This window comes from Gobio gobio (genome assembly GCF_949357685.1).
Source record: "Gobio gobio genome assembly, chromosome: 7".
NCBI lineage: Eukaryota > Metazoa > Chordata > Actinopteri > Cypriniformes > Gobionidae > Gobio > Gobio gobio.
Window position 1 is genome coordinate 53,262,486 of NC_137103.1, and position 19,977 is coordinate 53,282,462.

The 19,977-nt window shown below is 38.2% G+C and overlaps 1 protein-coding gene across 2 annotated transcripts; it reads left to right on the forward strand.

The window, feature by feature from the left end:
• Window positions 1-5,219: 5,219 nt before the first annotated feature.
• On the forward strand, window positions 5,220-19,039 carry cd302 (CD302 molecule). 2 transcript variants are annotated; one of them, XM_079821537.1, is made up of 6 exons: window positions 5,220-5,415; window positions 7,564-7,689; window positions 7,794-7,904; window positions 14,618-14,800; window positions 14,886-14,909; window positions 18,078-19,039. In XM_079821537.1, the coding sequence occupies exons 1-6, from the start codon at window positions 5,385-5,387 to the stop codon at window positions 18,278-18,280; spliced, it is 678 nt and encodes a 225-aa protein (XP_079677663.1). In that variant the 5' UTR covers window positions 5,220-5,384; the 3' UTR covers window positions 18,281-19,039. The 2 variants fall into 2 exon arrangements, with proteins under 2 accessions (XP_079677663.1, XP_079677662.1); XM_079821536.1 differs by having other exon boundaries at window positions 5,238-5,422.
• Window positions 19,040-19,977: the final 938 nt, after the last annotated feature.

The window sequence follows — 19,977 nt, forward strand, 5'->3', positions numbered from 1 at the left end:
TAAAATTAAAATGTATTGTTCCTAAACCGTGTAAGTTAGTGTTTTTTCAATACCAATACTGAGGTAATAATATAGGCCTACAACATGAATAAATGCATCTATTTTTACATGAATAAATATAATAATTTATGGTATAATTAATGACATCCCCATCTTATTTCATTTTAAAATGGTCAACATGTAAGAAAACATTTTTGATTAAGAAGAATGTTTCTAATGTATTTATCGTTCTATTTTTTTAACTTAACAAAGTAACTCAAAAGCATTCAAACATTAAAAGTGTCATCTCTCTCAGTCTGACGGGTTGTTTTATCCGCTGTGTGTGTGTGTGTGTGTGTGTGTGTGTGTGTGTGTGTGTGTGTGTGTGTGTGTGTGTGTGTGTGTGTGTGTGTGTGTGTGTGTGTGTGTGTGTGTGTGTGTGTGTGTGTGTGTGTGTGTGTGTGTGTGTGTGTGTGTGTGTGTGTGTGTGTGTGTGTGTGTGTGTGTGTGTGTGTATGATGACGGTATGAGTTTACTGTTGTAGTCACGTATTCACATTCCTGTGGGATTTGATGGCTTGAGGCTTTAGTTTAGTGAACAGTGCCAAAATAATATCTGAAAGGTCATCGTTCATCTCTCTGTGCTTTAATATACAGTAATAAAACTTAAAAACTTAAAGTCTCAGATTATATGTGGACATAGCAATGCCAAAACTGGATACTCACCCTTAAAGGAACACGCCGACTTTTTGGGACTTTTTTCTTATTCACCGCATCCCCCAGAGTTAGATAAGTCCATACACACCATTCTCATCTCCGTGCGATAACTCTGTCTGACACACTCACTGCTAGCCTAGCTTAGCACAAAGACTGGAGGTGAATGGCTCCAGCTAGCCTAAAGACTGGAGGTGAATGGCTCCAGCTAGCCTACTGCTCAATAGGAGACAAAATAACACCAACATTTTCCTATTTACATGTTGTGATGTGTGTAGTTACATCGTGTACTAAGACACGGAAAATGAAAAGTTGTAATTTTCTAGGCTGATATGGCTAGGAACTATACTCTCATTCCTGCGTAATCAAGAGCTTTGAGCCGTAGCATGAGTGCAGCGGTGCAATGATATTACACAGCGCCTCATAATAGGCTAATTTCTGTCAACATAACCAACGTGACAACCTGCTTACACAGAGAGCATGCTGGGACTATTTTCAGACGCTGCGTCGGTCTTAGTACACAATGTAACTATACACATCACAACATGTAAATAGGAAAATGTTGGCGTTATTTTGTCACTTATAGAGCAGTAGGCTAGCTGGAGCCATTTACCTCCAGTCTTTGTGCTAAGCTAGGCTAGTGGTGGGTGCGTCAGACAGAGTTATGGCACACACGGAGATGAGAATGGTGTGTATGGACTTATCTAACTCTGGGGGATTTGGTGAATACGCTAAAGTCCCAAAAAGTCGGCGTGTTCCTTTAAGTTGACCCAGACAGTCGACGGTACCCATTGACTTCCATAGTATTTTATTTCCAAAGTTGTTTTTTGAAATAATCTCCAATATTTAATGAATGTTTCAATTAACAGCGGCGTCTCAGAATGAGGAGTTCTACCATGTGGTATGACTGTTGTGGGGGTGTGCGAAAAATCACTCGATACACAATCATTTACACACGCGAAAAACGCGAAGGCGCCCCCTGGTGGCAGATTTATTTCAAATTTCGCACAGGTCTCTAGGGCCATGAGTCAAATATTTAGGGGGTTCCAAACCTTAAGGCCCTGTCCCAAATGGCACCCTAAACCCTCACGCATCGAGGGCGCATATTGACCTCAAAGGGGGCGCTTGCGAGCACCCTTCTGAGACCTAAAATGACAAATGGGACACCCTATGGACACCGAAAGTGCATATGAAGTGTGCCATTTGGGACCGGGCCAAAGTCGTAGAGACTTAAAACTTTTGAGGGCTGATAGTACTCACACCGCCTACAACGTCACAGAGGCGTGCCCCGATCGGCCTGGTGGGGGCGCTACAGCGGTCAAAAGTACAAAATGGCTCATAACTCCTAAACCATTAAGGGTAGGTTCTTATATCATTGGAATCCTTGGCTCAAGATGGTAGTAGTAATGACTAGTATAAGTCCTAGGTTTTTAGTTCGATCGTAACCAAACCAGTGCAGCAAGATTCTCTGGAGTCTGATTCTCAATAATTATCCAAAAAAAGTTTACATTTCGGTTCACAGGTCCCTAAGGGCCGCCAATAGGGTGACCACCATCAAACAAACCAAATGTGGGACGATTACTAAGTTTGTGTGGGACAATGTGGGACATGTTACCAACACTAAAACATAACCTGCTGAAACTGTTGTATAATCTTAAATTCAACATCACTGAGCCCAAAGGCAGCAGGCATTTATATACAGAACTATCCATTCGTTTTCTGACAGGGAACACATGGAACCAATCAACGCTCCACATTTTGATTGACAGCCGTCACAACCTACTAGTGACCGTGTTTACTCCTTTCTTTTCAACCATTGGATATGGTTTAAAAAACGGCTTTTGTATTTGTGTGTTACTTCTATGTGAAAAACGATGCCGCAAAAATAATAAATAAAATGCTTTCTTAAAAAGGCAAAAGAACGCATGCATGTTTTCTCAATATGATCATTAAAAATCAACAGACTGGTGAAAATGCGGGACATTTTCTCAATATGCGACATGCGGGACAAGGGGTGAAAATGCTGTGCGGTACAACACAAAGCGGGACAGGTGGTCACCCTAGCCGCCAAAACATTTTGAAGTGGGCGGAGCCTCTTTTACTAAAATCGCTATATATATGAAAGATATTTGACCAAAGTGGCAACCTCCCGCAGTTTCTCTTGAAGCCAATACAGAAGTGACTTAAACTGCAATTCATGGACTGGCCACTAGAGACAGACTCCAGAAGGAGCAGAATCTCATTGAGCTCATGTTAAAATGCCCAACTTTACAGCAGAAGAACACATGTTTACAGTCTGGAACAAATTGTGGTTTTGGTCTATACGGCTAATTTTGCCCTTAATGATGACTTTGAGGGGGTGAATTTTGTTATAACTCATTCGTTTATATTATATAAAGCCTTAAAGCTACACTGTGTGATATTTTCCCCCATCTAGCGGTGAAAAGGTATATGACCATCCAGTGAATATTATTAGTTTCCGATTTCGTTTTAACTCCTACGGTGGCCGATTTAGTCCAAGATTAACATGGCTTCCAGTTCGACCTCGTCCACATTCGACCTCGTCCACATTCCCATCTGAGCTCATTCTGTGGTCTTGTGAAAAAGGACGCAGAGACTGGACACTTGGTGGCGCTATAACAGGAAAAATACATGAAAATGGCTATAATTACCTCACTGTTAGTCCAATTGACTTGAAAATCGTCATGCTGTGTCTTCGTCTGAGGTGCCATGATTGTCTATGCCAGGGGTTTTCAAACTGGGTCCCCAGAAAATTCCAGAGAAAAAAAAAATTCAGGTTCAGTTCATTTCAAAATGTTTCTCTCCTTTCTTTCCATATACATTCTTTCTAGAATTGTCTATGTTTGCTTTGTATATTTCTAGTGAGTTTATCTCACTTAGTCCCCTTTGTCTCGCTCACTGGGGTTGTAAGGTAGTTTTCTTAACACAGTGCTGCGTACAGACATTTATTGTGAAAATTGCTTATACAAATCATTTTTAATTGAAAATGTTCTTCTTCAGGTTTATACATCCAACATTAAGTATAGCCAATTAAAGTGGGGGAAACAATATGTTGTATTTTTAATGTCACACTTACTATTTATCTAACAGTTTAAATGTTTGACTCACAGCACGTCTGTGAGAAATTTGAAAGAAATCGGGCACCACAATTTTTCGCACACGGCCACGACCTTCATACCATATGGTAGAACTCCTCATACTGAGCAAATTTGCCTCTAGGACCGCCACTGTCCATCGAATCATTTGTTAAATATGGGAGAGTATTTTAAAGACCAACTTTGGCGAACTAGTCCTAGGTTTTTGTTGTGGGTTTTTGACTAAACCTCGATAAAACCAGATTTAACCCTCTGGAGCTCTTCGCTCATTTCTGACCCGAATTTTTTTAAAGGATTTTTTTTTTTGTCTGTTTTGCACTCTTGATGTTTTAGAGATTCACCCCTTCACTGTTGAGTCCTTTTTTCTGCATCCTGGCTGATTTGTAGATTGTATGCACAAAAAACTAATTTCCCATTCATTTCCTATGGGGGTCATTTTTGACCCAAAGGTCCTGAGTGTGACTATTTTTTTTACGACCACTTAGACTTTTCAAATCCTGTCCCCAATTTTTTTGGGTGTTAATATACCAAGTACCAATAAAATCACCAAGTTTCGGACCATTCCGATGAAGCTTTTTATAAAACGCAAGATCCACTATAGTGGTAAAAATGTGCTATTGTGTGATAAAAATGCTCAATGTGTCCACTGGATGGCACCGATCTCATTTAAAAAATTGCTTTCATGAGGCCTAGGCTTGACTCTAAAATAAAATACAGCTTTAATTAAAAAAAAATAAAAAAAGAATATATATATATATATATATATATATATATATATATATATATATATATATATATATATATATATATATATATATATATATATATATATATATATATATATATATATATATATACATTTATTTTTTATTTTTTATTATATTCAATGGGAAAAAATGGGTCATAATTATTGCATAAATATTAATTATAAATCATAAAATTATCTCAAAACACCAAAAAAGAACAGAAAAAATATTATTGAACAAAAATATATTTCATTGATTTTACTTAAATCTTTTTTTCTTAATCCCGCCCTCCAGGTCATTTTTGGCCCAAAGGTCCTGAGTGTGACCCATAAATGAAGGACCCCAGAGGGTTAAACAATAAGAGTCGCTCACCTGTCTAATATAAAGCTTTGGTGTTTCCATGGGCTTTTACAAAATAAAACTGTAAGTCGATGGTAAACATTTGGGATATTGTAAGTACACAAGTCAACAAAATATATAACACTGGTTTTTGGATGTTGTAATCCAAAAATATATCATATTGTGCCTTTAATGGCCCTTATTTATTTACGTATCCTTATTTGTCCTCTATATTGTATTTTTATGTACTATAAGTGGTTTATTTGCCTTTGCAATGCTGTCAAATTGTAGTAATCATGAAAATAAATCTGTATTGTTGACGCTGCGTGTGTGTGTGAGAGCGCGCGCGCGCGTGTGTGTGTGTGTGTGTGTGTGTGTGTGTATGTGACGCGTTCAGCGCTCGCTCAGCCATGATATCTGCGCTGTGTTGAAAACATGGAGTCCACTACTCGTCATTTAACAGTGTTTTACACCATTCTTCTTATTCTTACATGCCGTTTTGCGCGAGGAGAGGACGTCCCTGTCCCTGGTGAGTAGTTTGCATTGGCGAGTATTTGTCAGGCGTTTAACGCACAGCTCGTGACTGTATAGTTTGTTTTAATGGCGATGCAAACAACAGGAGTGAACTTCAAAGTTCATCTGAGATCTCCAGTTGTTCTCGCCGCGAGAAACAGTTGCATTGTTTCTTTTGAATTATATTTGAAAGTTTTTGACAAACTTCTCTTTGTGTCAGTAGCTCTGCCTCAATGTCACGAGCTTTGACTACTAACTTAGCAAGACTGGGAAAAACTAGTCAGGCTCTAAAAATGAAAGGGGAAGCTCCATATACGTTTTGTTAGTAATACCGTTAACGTAATTAATAATAATTATCAATACTGTAAAACCATAATGAATTGTCGCTTGAATTCCTTAATGAGCTTTCATAAGTTTTCTGTCACGTTGTTTCGGGTTTTGGTGACACGGACAGAACTTTCTGGAAATATTGGGGAATTTAGATTTTCCTGAAATTATTATTTTCGTGCATGCAAATGTCATTTAAATTAATTTAATCTCTATTTTAATGTAATTGAAATGCCTTAAGTGTTTTTACTTAAATTTCTACTTTTCTACTTCTATTTCATCGGTAAGGAATTGTTTTGCATAATGTAAATGAATTATGTTAATTAAAATGCATTACCATATGAACAAACCTGTAAAGAACATTTGCACTAGATTCTTCTGAAGTCTATAGTGTCTATTTTATAATTACATTATCAAAACATCACCGGTTTTTGCTCCGTAAAATGTGTATTTTTGTAAGTTAAAATATCAAAATAGTCTTAAATCAAGATACATTTACTGGAGAACATTACTTAGATATTAAATATGCTTTCTGATTCAATTTTGTTTATGCTCAAAACAAGGAAAAATATCTGCCAATGGGGTAAGAAAACTTATTAGAATATTTTTCTGACTCCACTGGTAGATATTTTCTTGTTTTCAGCAAAAACTCACTTAATTTGGATTATTTTTTTTATATATATATATCTTATGGCTTTGTGAAAGTAAATGTGTCTTCATTTAAGAATGCTCAAATATTTGTACTAGAAATGAGACAAAATACTGAGGAAGAGCATATATTTTACAGTCTTATCAAATGTTATTGATGTATTGTCTGGTGCTATTTTTTATTTGAGAGCTACAGCAGCTATTTCTCTTGTTTCAGAACATGTGGAATACAGTTCATAAGTCATGTGAACTACTCCTAAGATACTTTTATGAGGTTTTTATGTCCTTTTTGAGTTTGACGTGTCACTTTGGACTGTTCAAGTTCAAAATGTCTTAAGTGTTCCATGAAAAAAAAAATCAGCTTGAACCAAATGCTGCATGACACAACACAATCACAGCCAATGTAACCCCTCCAGTTCTACTCCGAGCATCATTGGAGGCGGACGTACTAACAAGGATGCTGAATACCGCAGCCTTTCGTGTCAGTCGCTAGTCCGCCTCTTGAGACCCAGGGGATGAGGGTTATTTGCACAGCTCTAACTAGTTGGCCTCTGTTACACCCACCCCCTAAACCTCACGCCCATCCGGGTCAAGGTACCGATGTAACTAGAGGTTTAATGATACACCAATGTCACGGTTTTGGAGCCACGGTTCTGTTCTGTTTGCTGTGGAGCACCAGCAATAATAACACTAGATTCACTTTTAACAGAATAATAACGACAACAACAATAATTTAACTTATTAACTTTATACGTTGGCTTCACGTTTTCTTTAGAGCAGTTTGCAAAACTGAGTAAACTAAAATGAAATAAATGCCTCCACTGTAGACTAGTCTAGACTAGTTAAAAAAAAACAAGCTAATTTATTCCATAAAAATGAATGACCACACACAAGTAATGTCCCTCTTTAGCCTACTTAAACACATACATTGTATGAATATGACTTTATACTGATGATGAATAAATAGGCCTATAAGATAAAGATTTGGTTCGGTTTGAATATCCCCTAGATGTAACCATTCTGGTTCTACTCGCCCCATGAGGCCAAGGGAGTGAGGTTTACTAGCACAGCCTTTACTAGCCGTTTCAGGTTAAAACAACCTCAAATTAGCATGAAAGAGAGAGCTTTTATCACTTGTTACCTTGTGTACAAACCTGGTCAAAAAATGCCTCGTCTCTACAGACTGCCCTGCAGATGGACGAACATGGTTGCCGTTGGGCCTCAACTGCTATCATTTCATCCATGGAGATGAGGACGTGGCCAAAAGCTACACTTTTCAAGCTGCAAAAGACAAGTGTGGAAGACATGGTAATTGATTTTTACGTTTTGTGAAATGTAAATATCTAAACTTGTGTATTGTTTTAAATTTATACACAATATGGTAGAGTTTAACCTTCCCATTTCATTTTTAGATCTCTTGACAGTAAAAAGTGCTGAGGAGAATGACTTCATCGTTAAATACAGCCCGTTTGTGTGGAAAGGCAAAATGAACATTTGGCTGGGAATGTATTATGACACCGATGGTAAGTTTAATTTTCATCCAGAAACATATCTGTGTCTCAACCTAGTGATGTAGGTCTTTAAACATTAGAAATTAACTGTATTTGCTTTCTTAATGCAGTATCATTTCTTCTGTGCGTTTTATTCTAAAGAAAAAATATTTGTTTTCATAATATTTGCTTTCATCAAAATGTTGTAACCATGGTATTGTGGGATATTCATATATATTTTTATTATATTCTTAACCTCTTAACAAGCGCCCCATTTTTTAGGAATTCTTTGAAAACGATATACCCAAATGAAAATGTCTGCAGCTCTTAAACCCTATGGTCTATATTCATAAACCTGGTCTTATTTTAAACTAGACACTTGAAATATTGCTACCCAAGAGTCATAATAACTCAAAGTAATATGGGAACAGAGTAATATACATGTAAATATACATGTAAGTGACTCACGTTTTTTGTTTTTTGTTTTCACTTAGGGAAAAAAATATTATAATTTAATGTTAAGAGCCTGAAAATAACTTAAATATAAAACTGAATGTCTAATCATGTCATGATTCAAATATGAGGATGATTCTCTCAGTAATGTGGCTTCTGTGAGCTTTTATGTCAAGAAAAGTCTAGGCGTCATTTCAAAAAGGCCATTTATTTCAGAACATTTGCTATTGTAAAGAGTAGTTTTTCATTCAAATAAATCTGCAATAAACTGCAATATACTACTAATTATAATGGATAAACAGTTACTGAAAAACTAAAGCAACTATTTACAGAGATTACAAAGTGTAAAAAACTCATTTAGCTGATGGGAAGCGTCTGTGAGAGACAGCGCGCTCCACTGCAGCTGGCCATGGAGAACGCGCAGCCAGCGCGCAAACAGTATTCACCAAAGCTTACTTACGCAAACTGCGCAAGATAATGCCTTTTGATTGGTTACTAAGTCCATCAATCAAACCTTTGTTGGAAAGGCATTGGCTGGGCACCGAGTGCCTTTATCCAACGAAAACCATGGGCGCAATGATTGACAGCTCACCAAGCCTGTAAGGCACTTCCTCTATATGATGCATCCCAGAAGAGTCTCTGATTGAAGGAGAGAGACGAGGGAGGGCTTAAAATACGTGGGAGAAGCTATTCTTGCAGGGGGAGTTTGCCAGACACGGAATAGAATCGATATTTCATTGAAAATGGACATGATTGATCACGCTAACTCAAAACTCTCTTGCAAACAACGGAGGATTTTTAGTTTTTTCCCTATTTTTTCGTTGTTTTGGATTAAAAAGTGGGATGCATTTTGAAGAATGGACTCTTACACAGAGATGTATGCGGGTGTTTATTGGATTCGTCCGATCTGATCTGAACGACAGGAGATGAAAGATGAGTAACGCTGATATTATGCTAATGTTTACATGGATGGTCCTTTAGCGTTTCATTTAACCCTTTCCTCTCTGGTGTATTTATTGCAAAAACAAGTTCAGAACATGAATCTTGAGTGTTTTAGCTTTCAAATGATGCATAGTTTGTGATAGTTGATTGAATATTTTGTATAAAACAAAAGTAAATAAAAGTACACACCCCCCCACTTCCGTCAACCCCCCCGTCCACGATCCGATGCGGGTTAAGAAGTTAATGTAGACATTAATGCCCGGTTTCACAGACAGGGCTTAGATTAAGCCAGGAATAGGCCTGAGTTCAATTAGGATATTTAAGCAGTTTTATAAACATGCCTTAGACAAAAACATTACTGTTATCTTATTATCTACATTATCTTAAGACAAAACACTGGCAGTGATATATTTTAAGACAAGTTGCTTTCAGTTAAAACAGATGAAACATGCATTTTACTCGGTCCGCCGGAAGCTAGATTTGACTAAATATGGATATTCTTCTTACACAAACCCATCGCTTCCCTTCAGAAGACCTTTATTAACCCTCCGAAGCTGTGTGGAGTACGTTTATTATGGATGGATGCACTTTTTCGGGCTTCAAATTTTGGGCTCCCATTCACTGCCACATAAAGCTTGGATTAGCCAGGACATTTTTTAATAAAACTATTAGTATTCGTCTGAAAGAAGAATGTCATACACACCTAGGATGGCTTGAGGTTGAGTAAAGCATGGGATAATTTAAAATTTTGGGTGAGCTAACCCTTTAACACCCACTTTTTTGGAGCCACTCAATTTCCTGAATAAAATCAAGCCCCGCCTTACATTAATTTTTCCGCACTGAATGTCCTGTTTCACTCAGAAATATGTACGATTATGGAGGTAATCGAATACATGTTGATTTCAAAGGATTGTTTTCACCTAAGAAGTCAAATTTCAGTGTGAAATTATAAATAGGAATTTAAATAGTAAAGAGTCCATTTCAGAACCCCCCCCCCCCCCCCCCCCCAAAAAAAATTAAGTAAATTACACAGATGGAAATTAGGCTTGCTGCGATAGTCGGTGTTGCCGGTGTTGTCAGTGTTCAGACACAACACCGGTTACATCACTTGCCCACCCTGACGTTTAGATTTTTTTATAGTAATAAAATTAGTTCAGTTAGAGAACAGACACTACAATTAAAAACTGAAAGTTTCTGTTCAATACAGTGTGAGCCGAATAAGAGTCGCAGGACAAACGCAGCAGGAGTCAGATTTCATTCATCACGAGAGGTACGAGCTTCGGTTTCAAAATGAAATGTAAAAGCGCCTATTTAAGCGAGCTTGTCATTGTATTGTTGTGTTTTTCATTGAAAAAATATATTAAACAGACCATTCAAGCAATTCGCCCCCGAATTGGCGCGAATTCTAAACCGAAAGTAAAATGTCATTCATAACGGTGCGCGTATTCAGTTCATGCCTATGGAAGCTTAACTCAATTAGGAATTAATTGAAAACACTTGCGCTTCTCCACATCATTATGAATGCCCGAACATTATACTTTCGGTTTAGAATTATCGATCTAAAATCCCCCGCCGGTGATACCGGTATTACCGGTGTTGTTTTATCGAATTATCGAAAATATGTCGAAAATTTCCTCAATGGAAATGTTGTATATTTGTAACTCATATTTAACTCTTCAGTAAGTCTTTTTTACTCTTTTATTCGATGTGTGGGTTCTACTTTATTCTTGAGTTATATGTTCTAAAATGAAGATTTTTTTCCCATTAAAAAGCACAAATGTATGCAGTCGATGCTTAAGCATGTAATTGGACGAGGTCCAGCTCCTCTGCACTGGAATGCAGCTGAACTTCACTAATCTGTTCAAACCAGGGGCCTTGGAAAAGAGTTGTTTACCAAACTGTTGCCTAGTCAGTGCTTTAAGTTTAGACCGTTAAAGGAGAAGTGCTCTGAATAATCTGAACCAGTCTGTTTAGTTCTAGACGATTACATGCCTGGTGTTGCTGACAGTTTGTATAACTTCTAATTGAGTGAATCATGAGTAGCTACTTTCTGTTTTAAAGGGTTTAAGCAAACATTTTGGCAGCAGCTTCGTGTCTTTTTTTCAAGGCAGAATGTTCAAGCTGTTCTTTTGTGCTTGTTCTGACTGCTGTGCCAGGTTTGACATCACTGACACTAAAAATAATATGGGTTTGACTGGCATGAGAGTGAGTGCATGATGACAGCTCCGTCACTTCAGGTTATATTGCTAGTCCATACATGATGAACTTTTCTAGCTGTCTTCCTCTAGTGCAATTTTCACACGTGTCGTCTCACAACACAAGGAAATCCTGTTATTTTAGGGCTGATCGGGGAGTTGGCGGATTCAAAGAATACATCATCCACACCCAGAGTCCAGATGCTTTCAAGTGAAAACTATAGAAACAGATTCCAGACGCCACATGTTTGCATAAGACTGTTTAGGCTTCGTGATGAAGGACTTCACTTAGTTATTGAACAATGAACCGCAGGACAATGTGAACTTTGATCATCTGAATGACCCGATGACCGGTGTGACGGAGATTCAGCAAGTGCTGCATTGTTGTTTGCATGTACTTTTAAAAGTGTCAAACCTAAACATCTGGCTTTGTCATTGAGATAATATCATCTAGATGAGGTTTTGTTGAAGGTGAAAGAATGAATTGCAATTGGGTTGAAAATGATAAGCAAATTACAACTGTATGTCATTATTTTCCAGCAAAAATATGTGCATGACATATTTAGTATAGTGAGTATAGAGTTTTAAAATAATGTTTTGGAGGACCAAATCTTGTCAATCATAATGCATCACAACGCATATATAAACAGCTGCTTGCATCACTACGACTCCAAATCCACCTATATTTCTTTCACTTATTAATAACTTCACTATTAAGCTGTCCAGATGGGTTTTAGTAAACGAGTCCCGAAAGCAAGCTTATGTTTACATTCATTATACTAAAGGATTATGTGATCTTGTGAAATACATTTCACAGTGAAAGCTATCCTGGTGCTTATTGTTAAAGGCACAATATGTAAGATTTTTGGATTCAAATATCCAAAAACCACTAGAACAGTGTTATATATTGTGTTGACTTGTGCACTTACATTATCCCGAATGTTTCCATGAATGTTTAAATCCAGAGAAATAAGCAATTTTAACCAGGACATGGACCATGTCTGTGCGATACCTATCAATGACATCATACCCGCGTGAACCTCGATTTCCGCTTTAATATATGATGTGTTTTATTAGACAGGTGAGCGACTGTTTGAATCATTCATGGACAGAAAACGAATCATTGTTATACAGCTCAACACAGTTAGTCTTATTGTTTAAAGTCGGCATGAAATGGAAGTTGAGATCGTCTTTTTCTCCTTATTGTGACGCATATCCGAGTGAAACGGCTTCTGAAATTAGAAAAAATGTAGGGCGGGGCTTGATTTCGTCCTTAGGGAATTGATTGGATCGTTGGAAGTTGGGCGTTGCTAACAAAATGGAGGCAGATTTGAATGCCAGTTTGCACTCAGTTGTGGAGATAGATTGAGTTTATCTCTTAAATAAATGTATTTTCTCTCTAAATCTTTTCTACATATGTTACTGAGAATATTTCCTCACTTTTCGCTGGTTTATGCTACAGATTTCACTCATTTTAAGCCTTTTATGGCTTTATTTCTGTAAAACTTTTTTCTCAGCTCTCCCTTTATAAGGGTGGCGCGCCGTAAGCGCGTTCACACATGCGACATTCCTAAGTGCGAGCCGTCACGACAAGCTGTCCGACTATATTGAGTAATTTTTACATAAAAAAAGCTTTTATTTCTCATATATTTCTCTCTTTTTGCCTCAAGTCCTTCTTGAAGAAGGTATTGTGTACACCGAAAAAAATGCGCCTAACCACCATATTGCTACGATCAGTGACCGGTTTCTGAGAGGCGGTGCAGAAACGAGACGGGGCAATAACCCCGCCCTCGCGCCATAGCACTGGGAGAGAAGAGAAGTCGTTTCGATGGGGGAGGGAAAGTTAAAGTTAACGTATTTGATTAAAGATTATAAGGGTAAATTCATTTTTAAAAAATAATGAAGTGCACAGATAAATCAGTTATAGTAAACATTGCAATATTAAATATAAAAATACGAATTGTAAAATTTGATTTCATGCCGCCTTTATCTGGTTTTCTTGATTTACCGCGAGTGCTATGTTTTACCATGCCTAACACCCTGTCCTAACTACACGCGATAAAAGGCGCCTTTTCCATGTTAATTAGAGTTTTTGTCCTAACCAGCTGCGACGGCAACACGCGATGATTATATTTTAGAAACAATTTCTATTTCTGCGACATCACGGCTGGAACAACAACACAAAACATAATCTCAGGTCATGTTTATATGCTATATTTAAAGTTAAAAGTGTGCAATGTGACTTTGAATATCATTTAGTGCTCCCAGCTTTGTAACATAGTCGTTCTAAAAGCAACAATGGATAATTCACCTCAGATCTTGAAATATTAAACAAATGGAAACAAGAACGTTCAAACAAGTATATTCTATGACAAAGATTGTTTTAGTAGCTCAGTATGTATTTTAGTAATGTTTAAATGGTGTAATATTTGTGAATTTGATTATTGTAGGCTACTTACAATAACTTGCCGCGAGAGCCCGTCCTCACGCTGTTCTGATTGGCTGTTATTTTTTTATTTATTAATTTGACGCATCTTGGAGTCGTGTCACGTCTGGTGTGGACAGACAAGTTGCTTGTCGCTGGAATCTTATTACATCGCGTGTAGTTAGGACACGGTGTAATATGATCTCGCTCAGTGCAGTGTGAACAAGTGTCTCATAGCAGCGCAGAGCGAACGCACAGAGTAGCATTATAACATAACTCTCAACACATTTGAGTGTGTTATATTAGAGACAGCGCTGCGTTACCCCACACACACACATGAGCAGAAGAAGCGGAAGTGCTCGTTTGTGGCAGAATAAAAGCTCTTACTCTTGAGCCGTGTGTCGCCCTCGCTCCAGCGCCTCATTCAGCTCCACCCTGCTTCAAACTACAGTAATGCTAATAAATCTTTAATACTTTAGCTCATCCAGGAATATGATTTCTGCTCGAGTCTGATTCTTTTCCACCGGCTGTAGAGGTGAAGACAACAACTCCCATGATCTGCGAAATCAAGACGTCATCAAGCCACGCCTTTGTTTTGAATAAGCGACCTCCTAGAAGCGAAAAATTACATCTTGTGCTTTTAAGCCATGTAGTGCTTTATTTTCACTGAGAAATATGTATATGAAATATGTCTTGTTACAAGCATTACTCTGTCTCTGTGTCCCTCACAGACGATGTCTTCAAGTGGCATGACGATAACAGTGTGTTGCGCTATAATAACTGGGAGGACGGCGGCTCTGACGACACCGATCTGTCTGTCATGGACACGTGTGTCGCTCTTCACTCCAACACGGGGAAGTGGGAAAACATCAGCTGCACGGATGAACCTGAGAACGGAGTAGTGTGTCAGACGAGTAAGTTCACAGTTCCAGGATTATCCTCGGGTGTTATTATAAAGATGTGTAATTTGACCCCCAAATGTTCTGATATGTTTTTCAGAGGGAGTCTGGATAAGCCCACCCAGTAAGTATGTTTTGTAATATTTTGTCCTGTTAACACATTCTTGCTATTATACCTCTACATTTAAATTAAATGATTGGTTCACTTCAAAATGAACATTTCCTGATAACTTACTCACCCCAATGCCATCCAAGATGTTCATGTCTTTCTCCAGTCGAAAAGAAAATATGTTTTTGAGGAAAACGTTCCAGGATTTTTCTCCATATAATGGACTTCAACTGCAACCAAAGGTTGAAGGTCCAAATTAATGCAGTTTCAAAGGAAGGGCTTTAGAGACTCTGCACGATCCCAGACGAGGAATAGGGTCTTATCTAGACAAACCATCGGACATTTTCTAAAAATGAAATAAATGTATATACTTTTGAACCTAAATTGCTCATCTTGCGCTGCTCCACGGCAGGATTGTGTAATCACGTCGGAAAGGTCACGCTAGACGTAGCGGAAGCAGAGCCGTTGAAAAACTGAGTTACGACACTCCCATAGACTTCCATAGGAACTGAGGAATGCGGAAGTAAAGCGTGTCATGGAGCGACCAATAGTTCCAGCATTGAACCCCATTCATTTCAGTGCATCTCAAGCACACTCGCTGGCAAATTGATGAAATTACTGCACATTTTGAGGTTTTATGGCATTAGTTGATCTCTCGGGAATATTAATAGAAGTGGTATTTTATGAAGCACGTTATAGTTAATGTTTATTGTTATATAATAGATGGTTAGACTCTAACTGCAGTTTGATAACGTGAGCAGCACTGCAACAGCTACTATATCCAGATGCTATCGGTCATATTTCAACAGTTCTATCAGTCTCTCTGAGATCTTTCCCGTTCGAAAAAGCGTTTCTGTGAAGTAACAAGGAATAACATATAACGCCTATGAATAATGAATAGGAATAACGCCTAGATAAAAAGTTTCATTAAATTGGTTGCCCTGTTTTTTTAAACACTATTTAAAACTTCTTTCTTGGGTTAAATTCTGTAAATGCTAGAATCATTCATTTATATTCACCTGTTGTGTATGCTTATGTGAGTATCATAAAATAACATTCGGACGTTAACAACATTTTATAAAAGAAATTACCACTAACCAGTAGATGGCGGAAGAGGAACATTCTCTTTTTTTTATGAATTTTTATAGATGATCAAATCACTATTATAACATTAAAATATCTATTTTTGTTACTTTATTTGTACTGAAGTGTTAAATATAAAGGCTAATTGCAGGGAAGATCACAAAGTCTCATGAAAAACAAAAGCTTTTGACTAAACTTCACAATAAATCTTTTTTTAAATCGTCTCTGTGCTTTGTTTGTTATGATGAGAGGATTTGTAGATAATGGGAAGATTCGTGTAAAACGTAAACTTGCACAAAAATTAATTCAGCGTTTGAGACTATATAAAACTTGTTTTGACCGATATGGATTCTCATTCCTGGTAAATTAAACATATGACTGGTCATTATTTTCAACAGAAATGCCTGTGATTGGCTATAACACTCAACGCTGTGAAATCATGCACTCACACGACCCACATAAAATAACCAGTTCACTCAAAAAAACATTAATCAACATTATCTCTCCCCGGTATAAAATGCTACTGTAAAGCCCTGTCGAAGTCGATGCACATATTGTGTTAACATTTACCAGAAATTGCTGCAAATATAGTGAAACTGCTTAATCCTATTCAAACGGCGAGATCCAAGAGTGTCATAACTCTCTTTTTCTATGGTTCTGAGCGGAAGAACCGCCCGTGTTTACAAAGCGCTCGTGCGAAGACTAATACAAACGCCCTTTAGCAAAAAAAGGTTGAACAATGATGTCGGTCGATATTGAAGTTGGAGATGGAGTGTTTTTTGGTAAAGGGCGTTTGTATTAGTCCTTGCACGTTCGCTTGGGGCAGTACTTCCGCCTACGTCTATCGTGACCTTTCCGTCATGATTGCACGTCGCAGAGCAGCGCAAGATGAGCAATTAGGTTAAAAAGTATATACATCTTTATTTTATTTGTGAAAATGTCCGATGGTTTGTCTAGAAAAGACCCTATTCCTCATCTGGGATCGTGCAGAGCCTCTGAAGCCCTTCCTTTGAAACTGCATTGATTTGGACCTTCAACCCGTTGGTTGCTAGCCTGACGTCGTCATACTCAATTCTAGTCAGAATATGAGTCTGATCTGCTCCGTTGGGCTGTGATTATGGGGCGTGTTTCAACCGAACCAGGAAAGACCTCAATTGGATAGACCTACAACCAATCAGAGCAACGGAGGAACGCATAACGTTAGTTGTCAAATGTCAACAGAACTCAACTGCACACAGTCCAAGTCCGCGGTTTTGCCGTGGGCTGTTTTTCCATGTCCGCGGGTTGAAGCGACCCCAATTATGTGATATTTAGACCCAGGAACCCAGGCAACCCAGCCAAAAAAACACATATTTTACCCCCCAAACGCTATTGGGCTTGTTTTGGGCTAGTTTTGAGTAGCAATTGGGCGGGTTTTGTTGTGAAAACTTGGCAACCCTGTGCACGCGCGCTGGGAGAAGTAAGTGTAAACGATGTTTGCCAGTGTTGTAAAAAAGAATTTAAGGATACACAGAGTTTACCTACCAACACGATCATCATTTCTGAGAGATATAGTGAAGGTGAATGCATATGCGAACAAGTTCTCCGTTTAGGATTAGAACAAATTCAACCCAAGCGCTCTTTGGTGACGTGGATGCTTACGTTACTGTTTATCATCTGTCCATCATCGTCTAAAGCCAGTCCTGACAATTTGATTGGTCCGAACAGTTTCTGTTCAGGCATAGTTGCTCTACAACGGATCGAGTCCAGACCGAACTGCCGACCTCAAATGTTGTGGGCGGGGCTAAGTTCGGCTGGCATCCAGGCTAGTTGGTTGGCATTATGTGGAGGAAAATCCTGGAATGTTTTCCTCAAAAACGTATTTTCTTTTCGACTGAAGAAAGAAAGACACAAACATCTTGGATGAGATGGGGGTGAGTAAAATATCAGGACATTTTCATTTTAAAGTGAACTAATCATTTCCTATTTCTTTTCCAATCAAGACACATAATGTCCAAAATGTGTAATTAATTTGGTTAGTTCCTGATTCAGCTTTTTGAAATTTGTCTGGAGCCGTCATGCCTGGAGTAAATCGTGTTGTTTTGGTATCCTCCTCTCCAGAGAACAGTCCTCTCCTCTCAGCTCTGGTCATCATTAGCGTGGTGCTGATACTGCTCGTTTCTGCAGTGGTTTGGTTCCTTCACCAAAGAAACAACCCAGATTCATCCATCCTCAACCTGATTGAGTACCACCCGCCCTTCAGATCCCCATCCACAGATCAGACCTGCTTGGTAGAAGCGGAAGAGATTGAGGAGATGCCTTAGCGCTCCACGCCGTGGTGTTTTCCGGCCGTTCCCAGGTTAGAATAAGCAGCGGGCGTTCATGGAGATGGTGAACTCTTCCCTCTTCACCGGTTCCAACACAACAGAACAAAACACAGGAATGGAGGATTGGATGGGGAAATATGAATGCCATAAATTACGCAGGTTTTATTACGCACTTCTTTCTTTCTCCCTGAAGATTGAACTGGTTACTAACATGTCCTCTGAGCTGCATTGTTGAGATTCGTTTCTTTACTATCAAGCTCCGAAAAGGGCAAAAAATGCCATATATTATTGTGCACTATAATCCAGGTCAGTTATAGATTAGTGTGAGGAACGGACTGAAGTTTAAGTCGTAATCTCTGTGAAATCTAGCTCTCAAATCAATCACGTGCCAAATTTGCCTCTGTTTCTGTTGTGAGATTTACAAAATGGGAAGTTTTGTCTGATTTCTTCGTGTTTATTTTCTTGCATTCTCAGTTGAAAAGGTTACAAATACATGTTTGTCACTGCTATGAGCACCTCAAGTTTTTAGATATGGAGACTTCCTGATTGCCAATCACAATATTTTATAAATGTTGTTGTTTTTATGATTTGGATTTGCCACTAACAGTCGTCTGTATCTGTATTGTTATGAATGAATCAAATTGTGTAAACCTAGATTAAGGCTTTATTTATCCATACATGAACAACAAGCCATTTCTCAAAGAGAAACTAATCAACTGTTGGTCTTTTAAAGCGAATAAAGATTCGTCAAACGTTTCAGTTTGCTTTCTGTCTTTACTGTCTGATCTAAAACCTCATTCATGCACAAATACACGCATGAGCTTAGATTTAATGCCGCTGTAAGCAATTTCAGGCTAACTTCAAGCACACGACGGCTCATTGAGACAAACACAGACTTGCAGAATTAGCAGGCATTTGCTGAATAAAGAAGCTCTTACACTTGTGTCCAGATGAGCTGCAGATGAATCTGTGTAACGAGAGAGAGAGAGAGAGAGAGAGAGAGAGAGGGATCAGGATGAAGTGGGGCAGCTAATTGAGGGCAGATGAATTACCCTCAGGGGTTTTTATAGATCACTGTCATCATTGTACCCAGAAAGAGTCAGTTTGTCTGTGTATCTCCAGCTGCTTCATCTACACACGTGTTTGGTCATGTCACGACTGCTTCTGCATTAGGATGTCATGTCCTGGAAGTCAGATTTGTATCTAAACCTGTGCAGTAATTCAGTTGCACACAATTTGAGGTTGATAATCAATATGTTTTTCCTGTGTCCTCATGTCACTTTCCACTTTGTCATCATTGTCCTGGAAGTGACATTGTTGTGGTGGGAAAACAACATAAGCACCAATGTAAGTATTATCAGTGGATTTGATGAGTTCTGAGATGTTTAGTGCTGTTAGCTGTTTTATTCATATTACAGGAAAAGCAAGAAAACACAATAAGTTGATATTAATCAGTTTAGCTACAGAAATAACACACATTCACAATTTCTTGTGAATTTTCAGTTTTACAGCACGTAAAACATAAGAATTATTTTAGAAGAACACATAACCCTTCTCAAAACTAAAAGCTAAGCCTAAAAGCTTTCTTAAATGGGGAAAATGTTTAACTATTTATAAATGTATAAACTTATTTATAAATGGAAATAATTAACCCAACTTTCCATCAGCATAAGTAACTGATCTGCAGCTATAAA